Source organism: Schistocerca serialis, chromosome 2 (genome assembly GCF_023864345.2).
Source record: "Schistocerca serialis cubense isolate TAMUIC-IGC-003099 chromosome 2, iqSchSeri2.2, whole genome shotgun sequence".
Taxonomy (NCBI): Eukaryota; Metazoa; Arthropoda; class Insecta; order Orthoptera; family Acrididae; genus Schistocerca; species Schistocerca serialis.
The window spans coordinates 717,135,988-717,162,086 of NC_064639.1; the positions used below are offsets into that span (position 1 = coordinate 717,135,988).

A 26,099-nucleotide genomic window follows, 5' to 3' on the forward strand; every position below is an offset into this window, starting at 1 on the left:
TCAAGCCACCCAACGGTGTGTGGCGGAGGGCCCTTTACGTGCCACTGTCATTACCTCCCTTTCCTGTTCCAGTCGCGTATGGTTCGCGGGAAGAACGACTGTCTGAAAGCCTCTGTCCGCGCTCTAATCTCTCTAATTTTACATTCGTGATCTCCTCGGGAGGTATAAGTAGGGGGAAGCAATATATTCGATACCTCATCCAGAAACGCACCCTCTCGGAACCTGGCGAGCAAGCTACACCGCGATGCAGAGCGCCTCTCTTGCAGAGTCTGCCACTTGAGTTTATTAAACATCTCCGTAACGCTATCACGGTTACCAAATAACCCTGTGACGAAACGCGCCGCTCTTCTTTGGATCTTCTCTATCTCCTCCGTCAGACCGATCTGGTATGGATCCCACACTGATGAGCAATACTCAAGTATAGGTCGAACGAGTGTTTTGTAAGCCACCTCCTTTGTTGATGGACTACATTTTCTAAGCACTCTCCCAATGAATCTCAACCTGGTACCCGCCTTACCAACAATTAATTTTATATGATCATTCCACTTCAAATCGTTCCGCATGCATACTCCCAGATATTTTACAGAAGTAACTGCTACCAGTGTTTGTTCTGCTATCATATAATCATACAATAAAGGATCCTTCTGTCTATGTATTCGCAATACATTACATTTGTCTATGTTAAGGGTCAGTTGCCACTCCCTGCACCAAGTGCCTATCCGCTGCAGATCTTCCTGCATTTCGCTACAATTTTCTAATGCTGCAACTTCTCTGCATACTACAGCATCATCCGCAAAAAGCCGCATGGAACTTCCGACACTATCTACTAGGTCATTTATATATATTGTGAAAAGCAATGGTCCCATAACACTCCCCTGTGGCACGCCAGAGGTTACTTTAACGTCTGTAGACGTCTCTCCATTGATAACAACATGCTGTGTTCTGTTTGCTAAAAACTCTTCAATCCAGCCACACAGCTGGTCTGATATTCCGTAGGCTCTTACTTTGTTTATCAGGCGACAGTGCGGAACTGTATCGAACACCTTCCGGAAGTCAAGAAAAATAGCATCTACCTGGGAGCCTGTATCTAATATTTTCTGGGTCTCATGAACAAATAAAGCGAGTTGGGTCTCACACGATCGCTGTTTCCGGAATCCATGTTGATTCCTACATAGTAGATTCTGGGTTTCCAAAAACGACATGATACTCGAGCAAAAAACATGTTCTAAAATTCTACAACAGATCGACGTCAGAGATATAGGTCTATAGTTTTGCGCATCTGCTCGACGACCCTTCTTGAAGACTGGGACTATCTGTGCTCTTTTCCAATCATTTGGAACCCTCCGTTCCTCTAGAGACTTGCGGTACACGGCCGTTAGAAGGGGGGCAAGTTCTTTCGCGTACTCTGTGTAGAATCGAATTGGTATCCCGTCAAGTCCAGTGGACTTTCCTCTATTGAGTGATTCTAGTTGCTTTTCTATTTCTTGGACACTTATTTCGATGTCAGCCATTTTTTCGTTTGTGCGAGGATTTAGAGAAGGAACTGCAGTGCGGTTCATTCAAGAAAACCTAATATACACATAAAAAAGGATACAATTTTAAACAGAGTTACTGTTAAAAGTGACATTAAATTATTCACTAATGAAGAAGACAGTAGTGGACAAATTTTAGGTATTAATGGTCAAATTATTGAACCCAATGAAAAACTGGCTGGTAATAATTTACCAAAAATTACACTATAGGAACTATTTATAAATTTTAAATATCTAGGGGAATGTTTGCAAAACATACTGATCATTTTCAAAGAGAAAGTAGTACTATTCCTCTAAACTAAAATTTGAATTTGGAGGACCAGTAATTTGTGAACCAAAGTTTCCTCTAAGTATTCCAATTTTTGACACTATTCAGAACTTACAGTAATTACTGTAACAGACTAAACTGTGGATATCATTGACTTCAACAGTTCAATTAAGAATGACTTGACTTGATAATGTTTTTTCTTTGATGAATATTTTTTCCTTTCATGAACAAAATAGTCAGTTACCAATTTTACTCTTTTCCAATTACTACCAAAACGAAGAAGAATTTAAATATTCCAGACAGACAGACAAACAGAAAATAATACTAATATTTAAGTCAGATGGATTCAACACAGTTATTCAGAACTTTATATGACTTTCCGTATCATTGAAACTATGGAACAGATTACCCATTGTATGATGGAAAATCTAATAAAGAATTAATCGATAATTATTCGACAAAACTGTTATCACAGTTAAAAAAGGAAACAATATTCTATCTAGAACAGAACATCCATTTACTTCTTTATCAGTTCTTATTTGGTTACCTCATCGCTATCAAATGAATTAACTATCGAAGGTCACATTCTTAGTAATGGAAAAATAAAAAGGTAATAAATTAAGTACTTTATTCATTATAAATATTTGGTGGATTTTTAAAAATACTAAGGAAATAATTTGGGAAAGAAAGTAAACAGTAATTTTTAATTTCAGTTCAAGTTATAAAGATTCAGTTCCCAGATGGGCCAATATAAATGAAGCTGGAATTGAAATAAAAACCACACTCTGAAATAATGAAAAATAGTTGACGAATCAATATAAATCCGTGAGCAGTCATAAAATATGAGCTTGAATATTCACTTCAACTAGAACAAGAAAGAATGAAAAATTGAAGAATTCACATTTCTTTCATTGAACCACAAACCATTGAAATTGCTGGATTAAATGGCAAAGAAATTTTGAACTAGATGTCACTAATTATTATAATCTGGAGAGTTTGAAATGCCTTTTTTATTTTCATTGTTTCCCAAACTAGTCGAAAAAATAATTAGTTAATTGATTCCCCTTTATTTGATCTCATTAAGTTGCAAAATATCTATAAAAAGAAGAAATGAAATTTATACACACGAATTATGGGATCTTGATCCCCAGAATAACTTTTTAAAATGCCTTCCAAGATTTTAAAAGAACAACACAAATAATGATGTTAATTCAATTTTATTGGAAATTATCCTATCTATGTCATAAATATGACTAGATGAATGATCGTTTTAAATACTCAAAACACAACAATGAATTGTCTGCTCTTTTAATGAAAACATACCAAATGTTACACTTGCATATTTCATTATATATGGTAAAACGAATTTAACTTATGCTTCACAACACAAAATGCTAGCAAACAATTCGAAAAACTAATATGTTTGTACATAAATAAAGAAAATAAAATGAAAATGATTGACTGTGTTGAAAATCTAGTAAGTGAACTCAACAGTTATAGCAATGCTTACACAGAGGTGTTCACTAAATTAACAGATATGAAAAAAGCTGAAATTTTGGTAACTAAGTATGGTCAAAAGGTGTTATTACTTTTCAATAAAAAGTTTAAAATTACTCTTTTGGATCATTATACTACAATCTTTTCAGAAGGAAAAAAAATTGCAGAACATTATCAGAATTAATTTTATATATCTAGTTTTGAAAAAATATAGATCGTTTAGTTCACATTATTGAATTTGACTGGATTTTATAATTTTTTATTTAAATTTTTAACTGAATAAATTAATTTTTTTAAATATTAAATTTTAACTGAATAAATTTTCGTATACTTTTTATTTTTTTAATCATATAAAAATTTCATTCATTGAAATAGATATATTTTTTAAACAGGGGATACAGTGAAATTCATAGTTTTTTTAAGACAGGAGGTTTTTAAAAATATATTCTTTGGCCCAGAAACAGCATACATATACTGATGGAATAGCATGACAAAGTAACAATACACTTAATTCGAAAGTCACTTCCGTGACAGAAGCTGATATCACAACCAAGACGGTGCTTTCTGGATTTGAGGAGGTTTATCTGCATCCTAAAATTTGACAAAACAGAGAGTGCAGTATATTTTCTACGAAGATTTAGGATGAAGAATGGTAAAGTAGCACCAACTCGACAGCCAATCTACAATTGACATGTAAAGTTCGTTGAAAGTGAGTGTTCGTTTGACAAAAAGATAAGTGGTCGATCAAGTGTAAATGCAAATGACATTAATAAATGTGCAGAGAAGCTTTCACATGAAGTCTGGCAAAACGTCTATGCAGAGCTTCATGGGAGATGGAAGTGTCAACAATGACTGAGTGGTGCATCTTGCTTAAAAAATTAAACATGAAACTGTGCACATTACAGTTACTGCAAAGTTCTATTCTAAACACGAAGACCAACTATTCGAGTTTTGCTGTGCATCGCAAGTCGAAAATGAATGTCTTGTGAATTTAATACTTTTTTTGGATGAGGCAGCATTTCATACATATGGGGATGCAAACAGACATTACTGCAAAAATTGGGAATAGGAAACTTGCATAACATTGCCAAATACGAGCGAGATTCTCCAATGGTCAATGCTTTTTGTGTCATGTCTCACAAGAAACTTTATGGGTCTTTCATCTTTGAAGAACAAACTGTTACCGGAGAGTGCTTCATTATAATTTTGCAGAACTGACTAATGCCATTGTTGCGAACAGATCATTTGCTGATAACTTGGAAAAATGTTTAATCTGTCAATAATACTGTTGGTGTGACCTGAGCCTAAAAATATACTTTTAACAAATTAAAAGGAATTATGTACATTACAATTACACTAAACCAAAAGTACCTGCTTACTGAACGAATAATACAACAACTTAATTTCTGTCATTCTCTCATCTCAAGTGTACAAATGAAGTTGCTATGAAAATTTGTAGCACTTACTAATTGATAACTTGTTAATAAAAATATCAAATTCGAACTTAATCAAGTATTCTTAAATTTATTTCATGCAGTTATATTAAAATTTCTACCAATTCGCAAATTACACTACAATAGTGTGCTTCATAGATTATATCAATGGATCTTTTGCAAGTGTCAGCTGCTTGAGAAAAATAATACAGCAAGTGTCAGTCAACGCACACTTCGTTTCCGTACCTTGTTCCTTGTCACACGTGACATTGCTATTAATCTACAACGTTTTACCGTTACAGGTGAAAGAACATACACTGACATTTAGAGTAGCAATTTTTCGAGAGACCTCACCTGTAGAAAGCACCAGGAAGCTGAATGTGACGATTGTAACGAAAATACTGCTGAGAAGGTCAAGCCATATGCCGAGAGTGCTTCCATTTGTAATGTACAGGAACCAAGCTGAAGTGTGGCGGTCCTACGACGAGACAAAGTCCAGGTAACTAGTCGTTCACTATTTTATGCGCGCAAATAAATATATAACGTTATGCAGATGTTAATATGACAACAATTATCTGTTTAAATACCTGCTTCTTGAACTAGAAGATATGGATTAGGTGAAAATACCAGTATCTTGCTACACCAAACAAGCAGTTCAAAATTTTACCTATGGGCCAAATAGGCGGCCTAACAAAACGGTCAGTCGTTCAAAAACAGTATTTTCGTAATGCACTACCAGGTGTACCGGTATGAAATGAGCGTTTTTTTGCGAAAATGAAACACTAATTTTGAATTGAAAAGTAAAAACATTTTATTCAAAGTACTGACCATTGCTTTCTATGCATTTTGACCACCTTTCTGGCAATTTGTGGACACCACGCCAATAGAAATGTTCGTCTTTTGAAGCAAACCATTCAGACACCCAATTTTCGACTTCTTTGTAGGAATCGAAGTGTTCCTCAGCCAATGCGTGTCCCATTGATGAAAACAAATGGTAGTCGGAAGGGGCCAAGTTTGGTGAATACGGCGAGTGGGGTAGCAGCTCCCAGCCAAGTGTTTTGATTGTATCATGAACCAGTTTTGCTTTGTGTGCAGGTGCATTGTCGTGTAAAAATAATTACTTTGCCATGTCTTCTGGCCCATTCTGGTCTTTTTCGATCAATGCATAGTTCAAATTGATCATTTGATTTCTGTAGCAATTAGTATTCACAGTTTGACCGTGTTTTAGAAGCTCATGATGCACCACAATTTTCTGATCCCACCAAACACAGATCATTGTTCAAATGGTTAAAATGGCTCTGAGCACTATGGGACTTAGCATCTTCTACATCTACATTTACATCTACATCTACATGACTACTCTGCAATTCACATTTAAGTGCTTGGCAGAGGGTTCGTCGAACCACAATCATACTATCTACCATTCCACTCCCGAACAGCGCGCGGGAAAAACGAACACCTAAACCTTTCTGTTCGAGCTCTGATTTCTCTTATTTTATTTTGATGATCATTCCTACCTATGTAGGTTGGGCTCAACAAAATATTTTCGCATTCGGAAGAGAAAGTTGGTGACAGAAATTTCGTAAATAGATCTCGCCGCGACGAAAAACGTCTTTGCTGTAATGACTTCCATCCCAATTCACGTATCATATCTGCCACACTCTCTCCCCTACTACGTGATAATACAAAACGAGCTGCTCTTTTTTGCACCTTTCGATGTTCTAACAGAGGACGAACGAGTATAGTGTAAGCTGTCTCTTTAGTGGACTTGTTGCATCTTCTAAGTGTCCTGCCAATGAAACGCAACCTTTGGCTCGCCTTCCCCACAATATTATCTATGTGGTCTTTCCAACTGAAGTTGTTCGTAATTTTAACATCCAGGTAGTTAGTTGAATTGACAGCCTTGAGAATTGTACTATTCATCGAGTAATCGAATTCCAACGGATTTCTTTTGGAATTCATGTGGATCACCTCACACTTTTCGTTATTTAGCGTCAACTGCCACCTGCCACACCATACAGCAATCTTTTCTAAATCGCTTTGCAACTGATACTGGTGTTCGGATGACCTTACTAGACGGTAAATTACAGCATCATCTGCGAACAATCTAAGAGAACTGCTCAGATTGTCACCCAGGTCATTTATATAGATCAGGAACAGCAGAGATCCCAGGACGCTTCCCTGGGGAACATCTGATATCACTTCAGTTTTACTCGATGATTTGCCGTCTATTACTACGAACTGCGACCTTCTTGATAGGAAATCACGAATCCAGTCGCACAACTGAGACGATACCCCATAGGCCCGCAGTTTGATTAGAAGTCGCTTGTGAGGAACGGTGTCAAAAGCCCTCCGGAAATCCAGAAATACGGAATCAACTTGAGATCCCCTGTCAATAGCGGCCATTACTTCGTGCGAATAAAGAGCTAGCTGCGTTGCTCAAGAACGATGTTTTCTGAAACCATGCTGATTACGTATCAGTAGATCGTTCCCTTCGAGGTGATTCATAATGTTTTAATACAGTATATGCTCCAAAACCCTACTGCAAACCGACGTCAATGATATAGGTCTGTAGTTCGATGGATTACTCCTACTACCCTTCTTAAACACTGGTGCGACCTGTGCAATTTTCGAATCTGTAGGTACAGATCTATCGGTGAGCGAGCGGTTGTATATGAGTGCTAAGTAGGGAGCTATTCTATCAGCGTAATATGAAAGGAACCTAATCGGTATACAATCTGGACCTGAAGACTTGGCCGTATCAAGCGATTTGAGTTGCTTCGCAACCCCTAAGACATCTACTTCTAAGAAACTCATGCTAGCAGCTGTTCGTGTTTCAAATTATGGAATATTCCATTCATCTTCCCTGGTGAAGAAATTTCGGAAAACTGCGTTTAATAACTCCGCTTTAGCGGCACAATCGTCGGTAACAGTACCATCGGCACTGCGCAGCAAAGGTATTGACTGCGTCTTGCCGCTTGAGTACTTTACATACGACCAGAATTTCTTCGGATTATCTACCAAATTTCGAGACAATGTTTCGTTGTGGAACCTATTAAAGGCATCTTAGGTCATCAGTCCCCTAGAACGTAGAACTACTTAAACCTAACTAACCTAAGTACATTACACACATCCATGCCCGAGGCAGGATTCGAACCTGCGACCGTAGCGGTCGCGCGGTTCCAGCCTGAAGCGCGTAGAACCGCTCGGCCACACCGACCGGCACAGAACATTGTCTTCTTGCCGAATCGATCTGGTTTTGTAGTCGATGTTGATGGTTGTCCCGGATTAGCGAATTATTTTTCGCGTTTAGGATTCTTAAAATAAATCAATTTTCATCGCCAGTAACAATTCGATGCAAAACTGATTTTCTTTCATGTCTTTGAAGCAAAATTTGACAAATGGTTTTTCGGTTTTTCATCTGTCTTTCCTTCATTCAATTCGTGTGGCACCCGTTTTCCACACTTTTGGATCTTTTCCATAGCTTTCGAACGGTCAGAAATTGATTGTTGTGCAACATTTAGCATTGCTGCCATTTGCTTCTGACTCAAAGTATCATCTTCATCCAATATTGCTTGCAATTCGGCGTCTTCGAACTTTTTTGGCGGTCTTCCACGTTCTTCACATCTTACATCAAAATCATTATTTCTGAACCGTTGAAACCATCTTTTGCATGTTGCTTCTGATAGAGCATGATCACCATATGCCTCGACAAGCATTCGATGCGACTCTGCAGCACTTTTTTTCAAATGAAAACAAAAAATTAACGCTTTCCGCAAATCATCACTTTCTGGAACAAAATTCGACATTGTTAACACGATGAAAAGATATGATGTTGTTTGTTCCATGACTTGATGTAGCCTTTATTAAATATCTTTGACAGATGTCATACCAACCAAAAAAAAATTAATGCTCGTTCACAACAAATATTCTCTATCGACATATTTGTATCTTAACGCTCATTTCATACCGGTAACTTCTAGTATTCATTACATGTATTACTGTTCGATTCAACGAGTAATTTCAGTCACCAACTTTTTCCTCCATATGCGAAAATGTTTTGTTGACACCCACCTACACAGTGAGAAATGATCATAACAACTAAATAAGCGAAATAAAAGCTCGCACGGGATGATTTGGGTCTTTGTTTGTCCCGTGCCCCCTTCGAGATTGAAAGGGTAGGGAAATACTTTTTGCAGGTGGCACGATTAACCCTCTGCCAGGCATATAACTGTGGACTATAGAGTAATCATGTAGATGCAGATGAGCAGCAATGAAGTCACGTTCCAGTACCTGTAATCACGACATTAACATAGCATTGTTTGCTACTTGGAATTACTTAATCAGTACTTTGGATCACGAAACGCCGGCCGGTGTGGCCGAGCGGTTCTAGGCGCTACAGTCTGGAACCGCGCGACCGCTACGGTCGCAGGTTCGAATCCTGCTTCGGGCATGGATGTGTGTGATGTCCTTAGGTTAGTTAGGTTTAAGTAGTTCTAAGGGACTGATGACCTCAGAACTTAAGTCCCATAGTGCTCAGAGGCATTTGAACCATTTTTGATCACGAACCCTCATGAGGAATTTGCTCCCCTACGAAGATATGCGGTATACTTGAACTGTTAGAATGTTATTTCCATTTCGTGGTTGAGCAACCTTCGTTCTGGCGCTCTACTGAAGGACGCTAAGCAGAATAGACAAGATGTGAAGAAGATCGTAGTAGAGTAGTTGGTTTAAGCACGACTTCCAACGGTGATAAAGCACTTTCTTATTGCCTTCATTATAATAGTTTATATCATAGGTAATATCCTCATATTTGGGCCAATATTTGCATTCACATGGTACCACGAGTGGAGGTCAAGGCGTCAAATTCCATTCCCCGTCCCATCTTCTCATGCAGGCTTTCCATGGTCACACTGATCATCTGTGAAGAATGCCAGGAAGATCCCTTCGTCAGTTCGCTCCTTAACTTCGTCGAACGGACGACGAGCTGTCCATATAACGGATCGTTGATCTCAGTCTCAAAGTAAAAACAGTGGCAGTATTTTCCGCAGTTTCCTCAATGACAGATATCAATCTCATACCCAAATTACCTAAAGAAAAACAATATAAAACAATGTTGAATGAAACGAGTAGAAATAATTGAAATATCCAACTTCATCTTCGATTTTCTGAGGTATGACTGCGTCTCTCAAGTTCCCAGGACTGACAGATGCGTATAATCTGACTAGATGGCATAGCAAGCGGATGCATTTAATGACCTGACTGTGGGCGAAGCCAGGTTTTTTATGATTGTGTCCAGTGCACCATATTACCGTTAATTTACCAATTCAAGGATACAGTTCGTAAAATTCTGAAACTAAAATAAACATCCTATTTATCAGTTAGCTAAAACAATGCTGTGAAAACTATCTTGAATGTAGCTAATTCCTTATCGTTTCTCTGTCAGTGAGAAGTGTAACTGCAGCTACAGTATTGTGGTAGAATGTTAAAACATTCCACAATCTTTGCTCCCAGTATCTCCTGAATTTGAACTCCGTAATCCCCATAATATGTAAGAGATCTTGATAGACTCTTCTCCAGGTAGCAATGTACCTTCTAACTGATCAAGGCTGACGGGAACATTTGTTCCCACAGTCCACCGAATTTGTGTGCTAGTTTGTACTACAGACCGTCTCTAATGCGCTCAATGTCGACTGGACGTTTAACCCAAATCCTGCTTCTTTGTATTCTATAGAACCGAAAACAAATTACTTGAAATTTTCTTGCGAAACCATTTATTATGTTGTTTGGCATGCTGTGCATGTTGGACAGTATTTCTCAATAAGAAGTGAAAAAAGGAAACCCATAACGAGTAATCTCATACGGCAAAAGCTGGGTAATTTGACTAGCGCACTCCTGGAAGAATAAGAGCACATAAAGTCTTATGGGTGGTCCAGAGTGTGAGGGAAGAAAGATAGTTAAGATGCAGTTAACGTCGCCAGCATACTGGGGCAAGGAAAAGACTACGGTTAACTGAATGAACTCCAGCAGCCGCCTGAAGCATCGAAGTAATTTAGGAACAGTGCAGAAAGCTTTAATTAAAATGGTAAGATGCCCACTCCTTCAGACTAGTACCTTCAGTATTTGCTCAGCTTCTTTCAATGTCGGCATCTCTCTCTCTCTCTCTCTCTCTCTCTCTCTCTCTCTCTCACCGTGTCTGTCTGTGTGTGTGTGTGTGTGTGTGTGTGTGTGTGTGTGTGTGTACGCGCACACGCACTAGGTCCTAACTACGGACGCAGAAGGAAACAACATAAGTATTCTAATTACATTTGTTGCCATATATGTGAATAGATACTAACCTGGTGATCGTCAAATTCCTTTCTAACTACATCCTGGATATCCGATGCTCTTATTGTAGTCAGTCCATTGAGGGTGTCAGACAGATGAGAGAACACGGGGCTCCTTCCTGAATTATTGAACAACACATAACAGTTATTATTACAACACAAAATAAAGTTCAGAATCTGTTCAATGATGGTACATTCACACAATATCTGTGTTTAGATTTTTATTTGTGGTACTAATTACATTACAGGGCTAATTATTTTGTTGATGAAAATACCCTGCTTGACAATAAAAGTGAAGCACACAGATGACATGACGGATATCAATGCCACTTCGTACATGTACACGCATTGGTAAATGAACTATTTGAACTGCAAATATCTGTGACAGGTTGAATGGTCACCAGAGTGTATTAGTTTTATTCGTATTTAGTTTTGTCATCAGGCCTGGTAGGGTGTATAAGGGCATGAGCAGCGTTAGATTAAGGACACAAAGATGGTGCATAGTCATGTGAGACAGTGTTATCAACAACTGACAGAATTTAAAAGGGGCTTCGTTGTAAGTCCCCATTTCGCCGGTTGGTTGAATCACGCTGAATAAAAATGTGTGGGACATTTGGATGTGAAAGTTGCCTGATGTGTTTGTTTTGTTTTAGGGTATAAAAACAACTAGAGTCCTTCGCGCCCAAAGTTGCCTGATGTTGAAGTTCATACTTGGCAGTTGGGTGCAAGTATAATAATCATCAGGGTTCCTGTCGACCATGTCAGACCACCGCAAGTTAGGATTTCTGTAACCCATTTTCATCAGTCGTGTGATAACAAGTAATGGACTCCCTGTTACTTTCTGTGTCATCCCACACCATTGATCGAAGACTAGCAGCAGCTGGACTAGAAAAATACTCTCCCATGCGTAGGCTGCTGTTAACAACACAACAGCTGTGTTTGCTGTGATCGAGAAGCTGAACTTCTGATAAATAGCGTCTCATTGTGTTTCGTGATGACTCTCACTGCTTCACTGACCCAGATGATCACATTCAGCGAGTATGCTTGCGATTACAGTCTTCCAATGTTTTGGAGAGCTGCAGCGGTGTTACCCCTAGTGTCAATGTGTTATAAGCCATCGAGTACAACAGTGGGTCTCAGCTGGTAGTGAGTGAGAAAACTTTCATCTCACATCCATGTGTCATGAATATCATGCATCCTCATGTGTTACCTCTCATATGAAGTATCATTGTGCCATTTTTCAACAAGACAATGCTCGTCCACACACTGCACATGTCTCTATGAAACATCTGCTTGATGGTGACGTATTCACGTAAGTAGGGTATCATTGTGGGTTGAGCCTTAAATAAACAATTTCATCTCAAGGTCATTTCTGTTTTCAGATTACACTAACAGGTAATTGGACTTTACCGCCAACCGAACAACCATTCCCTTCCCCCAGGGAACATCCCTCTGCTCACACATCTTGAGGAATTGTACAACTTAGAAATGGCAGAAAAATGAAGCTGCCATGTGTCGAGGCCACCCATCATGACTGGTGCCCACCTATGCCTCTGGGGCAATTGTGTGAAGTAAAAATGGCGGGCAACATATGCACCTTCTATGTCCAGTCCAACAGGAATCGAGCATCTCCCTCCCACTTTTATTGCTACTGAAATTGCTTAAACCTCACCATAGAAGAACCGTTAACCACACTGAGAGGACCATCAGTGACAGAGCTATTCTACTTAAGGAATGGCGGTAAATTTTACCATAATTTATGAGGTAACACTATAATTAAAAACGGTGCAAAACTGCGGCAAACATTAACCTAATTTATGATGTACAACACTTTGACATTACAGTATGTGACTGGGTAGTAAATTACTATAAATTAATGACATCATGACATTTGCTGTAAGCACTTAATCGTACAACAACCATCCATTGCTATTTCCAATTTGTTTAATAGTTCGGCCAATATTCTCCAAATACACAGGTTCCCATTCTAGGATATAAATGAATATGTGATCTTAAATGATTAACAATTACTGCAGCACATTATTTACCAAACAAACTGATATCCTGCCTTAAACAAACACTGCTGTAAGACTTCACCGGACTCGCAGTATGTTTTGGAAGGTGACAGTAGGCTCCGAGTTACTGTCCTGACAGCAGTCACTTTATCTAGTAAACCTTCCACTTGACTACCTGTCCCATGTGTCTGCTAAATCGATTGTGCCCTTTAACTGTGTTTGTTGTTGATAGCCTGCATTAGAGGTTATCACAGTTATGAGAATCTAAATTAACCTAAATGCTACAATAGTGTTAATGAAATATTGCCCCTGTCATTGTTTTTGTCAATTGTTGATGGGTGATTAATACATCAACATGGGACTGATCTTTTACAGAAGTTATGACACAACTTTATTGTTTCAAATTGGACAAAAATAAGTATCAAGCATGATGACAAAAAGTAAACATGAACTGCTGACAGCACAAATATGCAGTGAAGAGCGGACAACCCTGTGGGGCGGCTAGCCGCCATAGACCAAGGATAGACGGATTGAACTATTCACTCTGACTAAAAATATGGATAATGCAATGTGAAATTACCAAACACTGAATAGCCCTTTATGGATTTATTCCACATAGAAATTAAACTACGTTGGTGCAGCTGAGAACATGTGGCGTGATGGTGATCTTGTTTGCCGTGACAAGCTGGAGCAGCAATACAATACCACTTTTCTCGATGTGCGGCGCTGTCCCGGGTGACTGTCGTGGTTCAAGCGTTTGCAGAGTAGCGATGTGCGCTCCTGTAATTTCCTGTCATGGCCAAGAAATGTGCAAAGTCGCCCTAGCGATCTGTTACACGAACTCCAATTACTCTCTAACGGAGTCCTGAAATCTCGGCATATTCCAGCGTGTAATACTCCCGTTTGCCAGTCATATCATGGATCACTTTGACACACTTATAATGCAGTTCGCACAAGGAAATCGAACGTCAAAGTGACAGACGGGTCGCAAATAAGGTTGCCCCCAGCACGACGAGTTGTCTGAGATGACTGAGATTTAAACTGTGGGTACAGCTAAGCCCGCATCACAGGCTCTCCAACCAAGACAAGTGCTAGTGCGAAGTCACGCTCAGAAGAAGTGTTTCAAGTGCACCCCACTCCTAAGAAACGGCAAGACCAATACCCTCTCCAGACTAGAGTCAGAATCAGAAGAAACACTTCAGCCTGGAGTCTCAATCAGAAGACCAAGTATCTCCTTTCCGCACTTTCCATGAAACCTTTGTAAACCCCATAAAAGCACTCCCACAACTGTCCCACAGAGGTTTCATACCAATCACAAGACTCCACGACTTCCATGTCTCCTCTCTAACTAGTCTGCTCTACTTATCAGCCAATCCTAATCAGAATTAAAAACATTCTTCTCTTTTCAGGAGAAGCCGCCAATCCCCTACGCATAAATTCCCACACATAGAGGAGGAAACGGTGAGCTTCCAACTTGTTCTTTTCCCAAAGACACTTTAGGCAGCATATTACTTTGGGAGAATGATGTGCTGACCTCATGCCCCTCCATATCCACGCCCAGTGACGCCTGTGGGCTGAGGATGACACGGTGGCTGGTAGGAACCACTGGGCCTTCATGGCCTGTTCGAGTGCAGTTTAGTTTTTTTATAAAGCTCTGAAGTGAACAACACAGTTTATCATTGAGATCATTATCTGGTCAGCCTGAACATTACTGCACATCTGACCAGCAAGTCTCAGCTAAACCAAGAGAAGTGCTTTTGTGTCCAAATATAGATCATTTCAAAGCCACCATAAATGTGGCGTTCCTTCTAAAATTGTTTTGAAGGCCTGAGCCTTCCCAGAAAACTCTACAAGCCGTAGGACACCACCACCTGATGGCTCTCCTAATAGCATCCTGTCCACAGTGAACATTGAACATCGCGAATTTTTATGGGCGCCATTCCTATTCACAAAAGACATTTACGACGTTGTTGTAGTGCATTGGCTGGACGACCTAGGATTGACTCGCGCCTCTGGCCTCTGATGTGGCAACAGGCATCTAACAGTTAGGTCCAAATAGATCTTTGGTCCCCCTCGTTGACCAGATTCATCGCCTGCAAACCGTGGAAGAAATTCTTGGGCCAGTATTCTGTCTCCAGTAAGTCTTTCGGTATGTTCCTTTCCCTAATAGTTGCACTTGGCGTTTAAGCCCCAAACTTCCACTGCAAGATTTCCTGTTAAGTGATCAAACTGCCAGCTTGTTCTCAACTCCAGAAAAATACTATTCGAAAGAGAGCCACCATAAAGACGCCACATGCATTAGCAATGAACATGTTTCCATCAATACCTGCTCATGCTAATAAGTTTATGTCATCTCACAAACACTATGTCTTGGTTGAAAAATCAACATTAAGTTGTAACCTTGAATATGGAGAATAGTGACAGAGTGACTCTTCCACTCTCACTGCAATGCATTATTTAACAAATAAAACACGCTTACTACATATCTTCTGCGAGCACAATGATGTCTAATCACATTCCTCCATTTTTGTATACAATTCATTACAATTATGTCGGTTTCTCCCACTATTCAAGAAAACACAAACAAAAATATGAAACTGAGATTTGCCAGAGTGTAATATCTAAACAATTTACTTCACTATACTTATTATGCAGTTAGCACAGTGCGATATTTTAATTAATCACTGACATTGTATGTTAAACAGTTAGCACACTGCAGCAAATTAACTCTCCCTACAAGGAACTTGATCCAGTAATATTAGCATGTTAAAAACAATGGCATTACTGCTACGTTACTTTAGAGGGGTGCGACACTATAGGATTACAAAAAATGCAAGTTGGAAATGCACGTAACACGCATCCGTGCAACTCTGCAGGAAGCGCAACCTCAAGAGCCTGCCACTGCCTGGGGCAGCTGCCTGAGGGGCATATTCCTGTAGTGTATCATAACAGCTTCCATCTGGCGAACCTCGCCGCGCGGGATTAGCCAAGCGGTCTGAGGAGCTGCAGTTATGGACTGTGCGGCTGGTCCCGGCGGAGGTTCGAGTCCTCCCTCGGGCATGGGTGTATGTGTTTGTTCTTAGGATAATTTAGGTTAAGTACAGTGTAAGCTTAGGGACTGATGACCTTAGCAGTTAAGTCCCATAAGATTTCACACATATTTGAACATTTTTTTTTTTTTTTTTGCGAACCTCAGCTTCTTGCAGGCAATACAAAAGCAAGATGTAAAACTCGCTGAAGTCTTCCTGCCGTGAGGGACTAGCCTTCCATGTCCTCCCTACTCTCTGTGGACCTATCAATAACGACCAAGCATTTCACATTCTGGAGACAAGACCGGAAGTTATAAGCTCCAGAGTCGCTGCAACCAGCTGAGCAAGTGAAATGACTTTACCGGCTATTTATCATCGTCTCACGCATGAAAGATAGCATTCGGGAGGTCATAGCTGGAAGACTCACAGGGATAAAGTGCCACCACTGAAGAATATGGGCTAATACTCTCCAGTGATGGCGCTTTAACTCTGCGGTTCTGCCAGCAACGATATACTGATTGCTATCTTTCGTGAGTGGGACTACACTTAATAGCCAGTGAAGGAATCTCTCTCGCTCAGCTGGTGGCGCTGGGGCGCGTGACCTCCACAGTCTTAGGTATGTGCAAAAGAGATCGACCAGGGTGTGGACGGGATGTTCATCTTCTTTGGGAAGAAGTTACGTCTTGCCACTGTGATGCCTCCTACAAGCTGCGGTTCCTCAACTGGAACCTGTTATGATACTTGTATGTCAGGCACAAAGGTGTGAACAGTTGTGCTTCCTTGTGCAGAGTGGCAGTGGTAGACTTTGTGGTGATGTTAGCTGCGCCTTCACATGGCATTTTTTTTATAATTCTATTGTGTCTCATTCATCTCAGGCAATCTTACAGTGACGTTGTCGTTCTTAACACTAAATCGTGGCTCAAATTCCTCGTAACAGGAGTTTATTTGTTGCAGTGTGCTAGCTGTTTAAAATAAGATATCATTGTATTTGTTAGAATATCACACTGTGCTAACTGTTTAGAAGAGACTTCCACGTAATTTGTTTAAATATTGCTTTGTGATAATTGCTCCGTCTTGTATTTATGATTGTATCTTCTTGAAAAATGAATTGTAAATAGCAATGGAGAGATGCAGTCATCCATTGGTGTGCTTGCAGAAGGTAGCTAGCAGGAGTATATTTGTTGTTAAACAATCCTTTGTGGAAATTTTTTAATGCAGGATTTTGCTGTATTTTATTAAAATAATCTGCTGCAGTAATTGTTAAACGTTTAAACTAACATATTTGCATAGATGTTAGAATGGAACTGTAGGTATATGGAGAGTATTGGTCAATTAGTTGTAAACAGCACTGGGAGGTGATTATATGATGGAGTGCTTATAGAAAATGTCATGACATCATTAATTTACAGCAATTCAGTATCGCCTCAGTCACATAATGTACAGTCAAAGTGTCTTGCTTCATGAATTATATTAGTATTCACCATTATTTTGTGTAATATGCTGTGAGGTCATTATACTAACACAGCTGTGCTAGTGAAAAAATGTCTTACCTCATAAATTATGTTAATATTAACCGCTATTTTGCATGATATGCCTTGATGAGCTTGAATTGTGGTAATTAAGCCACGTCACAGTCACACACTGTACTGTAAAAGTGTCTTACCTCGTAAATTACGGTAATATCTAGTGCCATTTTTTAAGTAAAACAACTCTGCATTTGATGATCCTCTCACTGTGGTGCACAGACCTCGAATGATGAGGCTCACGAAATTGCTCTACTTATAAAAGAGGGAGGTGGGAGCTTGATTCTTATTAGCCTTCAGAGAGAATGGGAGGGGAGAAGTTTCTTTCCCAATACCCACAATTGCCCCAGAGGCAAGGGGAACACATGTCATGATGGGTGGCCTCTACACTTGCCGGCATTATTTTCCCGCAATTTATTAGTTGCATAATTGCCCAATATGCACGGGCATAGGGTTGGTTCACCATGTGTGGGAGGGTTGGGAGTGGGGGTTCTTATTAACAAGCCCAATTGATTGGCAGTGTAAGCTGACACCGGATGTGACCTTGAGATAAAGTTCTTATACTCTCTCTGACACCCTACTCCTGTGGCCAGCAAGATCCCCAGAGCAGTTCGTGATGGAACATGTATAAGACCAGCTCAGGAGCCAGAATCCAGTACATCAAGGGCCTGTTACAACAGTTGGGGCACAACTTATCTCAGGAGAGGATACAATGGCTTACTGACACCATTCCAAATGGAATCAGTGCACTCATCCGGGCCAGAAGGAATGCAACGTCATACTCATAAGTGGGCTCATACTGTGAAATTCTTTTTACATTTGACCCGATTTTGAAATCACTGAAATAACATCACACTTTCTCTGAGCCCCTGAAGTTTCATTTATCTTCCTCCCCCTCACCCCTTTTGGTGCTTCACTGTTATTGTCAGGCTGTGTAGTCTATGATGAAAAAATAAATAAAAACATTTTATACTATGGTCTCAATATACTTGGTTTCTCAGAAAAATATTTATTTATAAAAATATATTTATTAATTTTGGGAGGGCTCTCTTCAAACCCAAATAAATATTTGGAAATCCCTCTTTTTTTAATTAATAGTGAGAGTTGTCGTACAACATTTCTCGAGGTAACATCCAATACCTGTATTTTGTACACACTAATTAAAGTAAGTTTCATTATATAATCGAATGATATTACCTATAGCACTAAAGTGCTGATACACTTACTGTGTCATGAATGGTAATTTGTTGCTCTCGAAAAATATTTATATTTAATATTAGAGTTAGGTTTGCTCATGATAAGTGTCCCATTTAAACATGGCAGGTTATTTAATTCGTAAACTACGTGATATTATTTACATGTAGTGCCCTGCAAACTGTGATGCTGCGATAGTGCATTAGTGTATGAAAACACGTGCCCAAGCAGAAGATGGTCGAATCATCCTATTTTTGTTCATTATTATTATGTATATCATCCATCTACACTGCTCTTCAAATGGTTTTATTTTATACATCACTCACAATGACCCTGTTTCGGAATACTGCCATCATCAGGTGCTCTGTAACTACATAAGTAATTGTTGGTCTTAATGAAATGGTCTGTAACTACGATCAGAAAAGTTATAATACATTTGTTTGGTGTTTTTACCTTTCAGGTAATATCGTTACTGCCATGTCCTGTTTTTTTTTAGAATTATTAATTTCTCCTTAGATGTATCCTGGAGGCGTATATCTGACTTAGTCGGTTTTTATTGTGCTGTTTTTCTCTTGATGGTTTGTATGACAGTGGATCAGCGATATTACATATTTACGTAGTTACCATTATAAGTAAGTGATGTGTGGAAATTCGGTTGTTTTTTATTTTTATAAGTTTCGTTCTAATCATGTTTTCCCTGGAATTTGCTTTAGTTTTGCTTGATATTTTTATCTTATATTTTTATTATTTCATAATAACTTTGTTGTTGTCTATGATTTGTGATGTGTTCTTGGTGTTATGTATTTGTTGTATACTCTTCAAGGCGTTATTCCTGTTTTATAATGTGAATAAAGTTTCTACGTATTTTATGTGCTTTATGTAGTTTGTTCATTCAGTAAATTTGTGGGGTTGCTTTATGCAGTTGAATATATCTCTATTTCCTTGAAAAACGAAAAAACCTAAAGCACAAAAAGTACATCCGAAACTTTACTTGCATTATGAAGTAAAAAATTGTGAGGTAATAAATCAGAGACGCTAAGTAATACATATCAATAGTAACAGCGATAACAACATGAAGAGTACACAACAGAGACGTAACAACAAGAAAACATCACAAATCATGGACAGTAACAAAATTATCACAAAAAATATAAATATAACATAAATATCTCAAGTAAAACAAAAAAGTTCCAGACAAAAACATAATTAGAACCAAACCTATAAAAGTAAATATTTCTGCATATCACTTACAGCGATAATTATGTAAACATGTAATATCACTGATACATTGTCATTCAGGCGGTCCTGAGCTCATCGTGAGTGGTTTATAAAATAAAAACCATATGACGAGCAGTGTAGCTTGCTGATATTGATAATAATCAAGTCATTAGAAGACTTTTTGCATTTTAGGCCCCAAAGAACAAAACTTTTGTTTAGTTTTGGTGATCGAGCTAGTGCATACACGTATAGAAGCAAACAGAGAATATTTGCAACGTTTGTTAGGGTTTTATGACTTGAATCTTTTCAAAAAATTTATTCCATTGAAAACTCAAAAACGAAAATTTTTCATACTTCTTTTCTTATTTTGGTTAAGGAATTTTCGCAAAAGGCTGGTAAAAGTTTTTCTCATACACTTGCTGGAGATGTACTTACGGATACCCTCAAGTCTCTTGATGCTTGTTGCTGTCGTCATGAAAAGTCTAGACATATACACGAACAGTGCTCCAATAAGGGCCATCGGTACGACTAGAACGTAATTTACAACGAGTACCAAGGCTATAATTCCACAGAGCCCCAGGTAAATCTGCAATAGCAAAATAATTTTACACTTCTTTGGTTATATAGAGTGGAATTTCTCAATTAGCGTACAAGGTGGAAAATCATTGCATCTCATTTGTCATAAGATGTTTGCATGTAGCCAAAACTACAATCTTTACTTAGGAACAAGGCCAAAATTTACTTAAATTATCCGCTTTCTAACAAAAATCTGTGCGTTCATTTTTCATTAGAGTAGTCTAATGAAACTCAACATTCGGAGGATATATTAGGTGACAATTGCGCAAATCGAAAACTTTATAGCTAGATAGCGAACTACGTGCTTGTTAGTCAACAGCAAGATATTTATTTCTAATAATAAAAATTCGTTGATATTAATATCCGCATTCATAACAGCAGATCAAAACTTGTGCAGTTACAAGGGAATTATATTTTCCAACAATGTTGATTTTCGTTAGAGCAGAATTGCGACGGGCGTTCAATAAATATTGCAACACATTTGCTTTTCTTTTTTGAAAGCAAGTTGGTTTCATTCAAGATTACAGTACACTATATAATTCCCCACTCTTTGGCTACAAAACCCTATTTTTCTACCTAATCTCTCTTCAATGCGACGGCCTTGGGCAACACTACTCGGAGGGACTCCATGCCGCGTACCGAGCACGGTGGCGCAGAGGTCAGCACACAGGACTCACATTTGAGAGGACGATGGGTCAAACCCGTGTCTTGCCAACCTGATTTAGGTGTTACGTGATTTGCCTAAATCGCGTAATGCAAAGCGGGAAGGGTTCCTTTCATTCTCCCCCCTACCCTCACCCGAGTGTGTGCTCCATCCCCAGTGACATGGCTGCCGACAGTGTGTTAAACATTGATCTCCTCTTCCTCTATGCCCTCATGTTACCACTTCACTGGTCGCCGTCGGACCCAACGTCTTGCTGCATTAATAATTTCCCCAACATCGACGTACCGCTTCCACTGGACTGCATCATTTATTGGCCCAAATAGATGGAAGTCTGAAGGGTGCGAGACCTGAGCTGTACAGTGGATGAGGAAGAACAGTCCAAAGAAGTTTTCTGAGCTCCTTTTGGGTTCGAAGACTTGTGTTATTTTTCTGAGCTCCTCTCATGTGCACAGACTTGTATGAGGCATTGCGTTTTCTTGGAGAAAGAGAAGCTCATTTGTATTTTTCTAGAGACAAACACACTGAAGTCGTTTCCTTAATTTCCTGAAAATAGCACACTATACCGCAAAGTTCGTTGCAATTTGAAGCAGCACATCAAACGGAAAATCCTATTCAGATTCACAGAAGACAGTCGGCAAGACTTCACTGCCTGAAGGTGCGCTTTCGCTTTCAACTTCTCCTTTAGGGCAAAGGCGGGGTAGCGCCGCTTCATGGATTGCCATATTGTTTCTGGTCTCAAGTGATGAACATATTTTTTATCACCAGTAGTAGGGAAATGGGGCTCTGAGTCCAATTTAAATATCAAATTAGTATGCAAATTAATTAAATTTAACAGTTAATCAAATTCCACGCCCACCCCAATGCCCGACCAAGCCCACCCCTACCCCCAGGTGATGCTCCTTTTTTCCAAACCTGCACGTGGGCCCCAGCCCCATCCCCAACCCCTAACCTATCCTGTTAGTGGGAATTTCGAATTTTGCTGGGAATTTCTTTGTCCCAGGGCTATATTGGAATCGCACCCCACCCCCACCCAGGAATTGGTAGGAAATTAAAATTGGTAGTACCCTTTCTGGGATTGAACCATGGTCCTCCTGGATGGAAAGTCCAATTCCAGCCACCTAAAACAGTTATACCATCAGAGGCACTTCAACTTGAAGGGAAATTAAAAATTGCAGCGCCCTTTCCTGGACTCGAACAATGACTCTACTGGATGGAAAGCCCAAGTGCACTCCCCAACACATGGAAACTGTCGAGAAGCAGGAGAGGAAGGTTAGGTTAGTGTACGATATTTATTTTGGTCAGGAAGATGAAGTACAGATAGGTTCTAATTGCGTAATTTATCTTAAAGATCTGGCCTAATTACACAACTATATGCATAGCGCTACACAAGTACGCATAAAATCGCAATAAACTCAAAAACTGACGATGCTATACAGCTGGTGTTATCCTGCTGGAAAAAAATTCGCAATACCACGTGAAACAAGTGACAGATACACTCAAACTCGACCCTTCACCTATAAGCTGTCATGAAAAAAGGCTGGGATGTAAGGTCCTGTCTTTATTCTTTTTGGCGGGAGATATGTTTAGTTGACGTTGATGCTGGTATTGGACAGAGAGGAGTTTAAAAAGTATATTACCTGTGAGCACACAGTATCTATCATTCTTTGACGTCAGAGTTCACTGCAGACGCCTACTCACAAACCATCCTGCCGCCCAGGTAATTGAAGCCAATACACGATACTGTAACTGATGGAAAAAGATGCGTCACAATTTTAATTACACTTCGAAACTGGAGTGAAAAAACCAGCACTTGTAATCAATGGGTCATAATGCAGCACATGTACTGGGAAAAATCGTTGTCCTAAAAGAGGGTAAAGGGAGCGATAGTTGAACTGGCACCCTCCTCAATGTACAATCTTAAACTGCCGAAAATCGAGGCCCTCATATATCCCGTTTGTCACGCCTGCCCCTCCCCCCCCCCCCCCCCCCCCCGCCTCCCTCCCACAATTCACCTATGGGGAGCACACAGTATTTTTCAAAATGCCAGCTGCACCACCGAATGGCTCGTGGCACATGCTGGCCACTGTTCCCACAAGACTTTCCGCCCTTTGCTGTTTTCTGGCACCCGTCTGTGACCGCTGGCCTTCCACCATCCGGCCGCCTTAAATTGACGCTCCTATACCAACACAAAAGCGTGTATAGCCCACTAAACAATAAGAGATAAAGGAATAGCTAAGTCAAGTGCAATTTGTTCGTCTAAAATATAGCGAAAGAGCCCCCACACTTCGTCCCCACAGTCAGAGCGCATCCGCGTCTGGCGACCAACCCCAGTAGACACGCCCCTCCCCGTCGCACCTACAAGCCCAAAAAAATTCCGGACAATGATTCAGATGGCTTTTTCAAAAGTCGGCTGCTTGCGAAACAGGAAGCCTTCCACCTAAAGCGACTGCAGGCTCATACTTCAGACAGCAGTTTCGAAACGATCCTCAATGCCCCCAAAATCTTACAGTTCCCTTACGTTGTGACTGTCTTTCAATCACTAAGTGTGTGTGTGTGTGTGTGTGTGTGTGTGTGTGTGTGTGTGTGTGTGTGTGTGTGTGTTCCTGTGTTATCAGAGCAGCAGAAACAATATCATTTACACTGTGCAATGTCTAGTTTTCTGTGAGAGCCTATGAATCAAACAGGGATCCTCTATTGCGACTGATAATCTGTGGAAGATGGTCCTCATACAGTACAGGCACTGAAACATTACATTGCTTTGTGCAAGCAACGTCGATCACTGCACTGGCTGCCTGCTCCAATGGATCAATATCTGTATATTTAATAGGATCGCCTCATATGCTCGATGCCAGCATGCAGATGGTAATTGTTTTCGATATATCAGAAGAGAGAGATGCTGTGAGAATCTATTGGATGAAGTTAGCGGAGCTTTTATAGTTCGCAATTTTTCTCTGTTGGATGGTACAGAATAACGATGATAGAGCCGGCCAAAGTGGCCGTGCGGTTCTAGGCGCTGCAGTCTGGAACCGCGAGACTGCTACGGTCGCAGGTTCGAATCTTGCCTCGGGCATGGATGTGTGTGATGTCCTTAGGTTAGTTAGGTTTAACTAGTTCTAAGTTCTAGGGGGCTAATGACCTCAGAAGTTGAGTCCCATAGTGTTCAGAGCCATTTGAACCATTTTTGAACGATGATAGAATATTTGCATGACAGATGTGAATGGACCCAGAGTAGCACGAATCTACTTTGGACTGCAGTACCTGTACGATATTGACTCCTCCTAATTTTCCCAATAACAAACACCACTGTAACTGTTTGTACAGTCTTTTATATTACCTCACAGTGCAGGAGAAGGCTTCGTTTGGCGCTGACTTTACACGTGAAAACAAGGTCCTACAGCATTAGCTCAGCTCACTCTGTTTCTACACAGGTTGCAGAATGTGGTAGAGGTAGCTCTCTCTGACTTCTGCTCAGTTTCGACATAAATTGGGACCATCACATGAGCAAAGCTACATGGTTGGCGGGGCAGAGTGTGAGGACAAGTTACAAGATGCATAGGGACTATATAAAACCCTGTTAGAATTTTAACAGATATTTTCGAAAAAGGTGATTCGTTTCAAGGTATGAGAGTGCCATGAATGTGATTCAGTAGTGGCTGTAATCATTAAAAGACCTCACTAGGATCCAATGCGTGGAAGTGATTGAATGGAAAGACTTGATCCCAAATCGCAGACAGCATTTTCACCAGAAAGAGTAATACTAGAGATCTGAAAAGCTATTGTTCATTTCTCCAAACTCAATCAACACAATCATTCTCAATCAATCATCGCCTATAACCCAGTGGATACATCGCAGAACCCTTGAAGAGGCATTGAAACAGAAATCGTCAAAAATACTGGAGAAATATCTAGTGGTGACATGTGAGGGTTGCAAATGCCTGTCTCCATGCCATGTTCCTTAGCTGAATCACTTTCTAAAGTCAGTGATTTTATTACGAACGTACACCATCAGTGACGTGTAACAGCATTGTCGTTCTATTAGTACACACTCCTGCGATTACCACCTGTATTCAATGTCGAGGTATTTGTGTGGGAAAACCGCTTCATTTGGTAGTAATGCCATACCTCGATTTATATGGTTTTTATAGTTTTTAACATGGATATTGTTAGTGATACTTGTGAGCCCCTGTAGAACCAAAACCACATGGTATTAGCACGGCCGTAGCGATCGTGTTTTTAACATCTGTCGAAGACAGTTAGGTTTCTGTTTCTAAGACCACTCTGAAGAAAAACTTTTGAGGTATGAATTAAGCAATGCCTTCAGTCACAGCTTTTTCGTGATTTATAAACTACACTATGCATTTCGGATCCTGTGGGTCCATCGTCAAGTGTCATTTGTCTCAATACATATTTTATTTCTTCTCTTAAAAGAGGTGAAATGCATATTCCTGTCACGAAAAGGTTTAATGTTAGGTTATGAATTTCGTAAGTCAAACGCAAAAAATATGTGCAAAATAGTATAAAATGAACAGTGTAAACTTACCACATAATCCAAGGAAAGCATTTTTAACGTTTTAACACCGGCAAACATTCTTTCCTCCGTCGTTTTTCCGGTGCTAAAACGTTAAAAATGCCTTCCTTGGATTATGTGGTAAGTTTACACTGTTCATTTTCCACTATTTTGCATATATTTTCCGCGTTCGACTTACGAAATTCATAAGCTAACTTTAAACCTTTTCGTGACAGGAATATGCATTCATCTCATTAAGGAGAAGAAATAAAACATGTCTTAAGACAAATTACATCTGACGATGGACCCACAGGGTC

General features: G+C 39.8%; 1 protein-coding gene across 1 annotated transcript in view; it reads right to left on the reverse strand.

The window, feature by feature from the left end:
- The window catches only part of LOC126456357 (ATP-binding cassette sub-family C member 4-like), a 246,976-nt gene that overhangs the window by 66,942 nt on the left and 153,935 nt on the right, over positions 1-26,099 (reverse strand). Inside the window, exons 13-15 of the mRNA XM_050092111.1 lie at positions 20,471-20,621; positions 11,069-11,175; positions 5,085-5,208 (exon numbers count right to left, since the gene is read on the reverse strand). Coding sequence (XP_049948068.1) covers positions 5,085-5,208; positions 11,069-11,175; positions 20,471-20,621 — 382 coding nt within the window. The remainder of the gene's footprint in view (positions 1-5,084; positions 5,209-11,068; positions 11,176-20,470; positions 20,622-26,099) is intronic.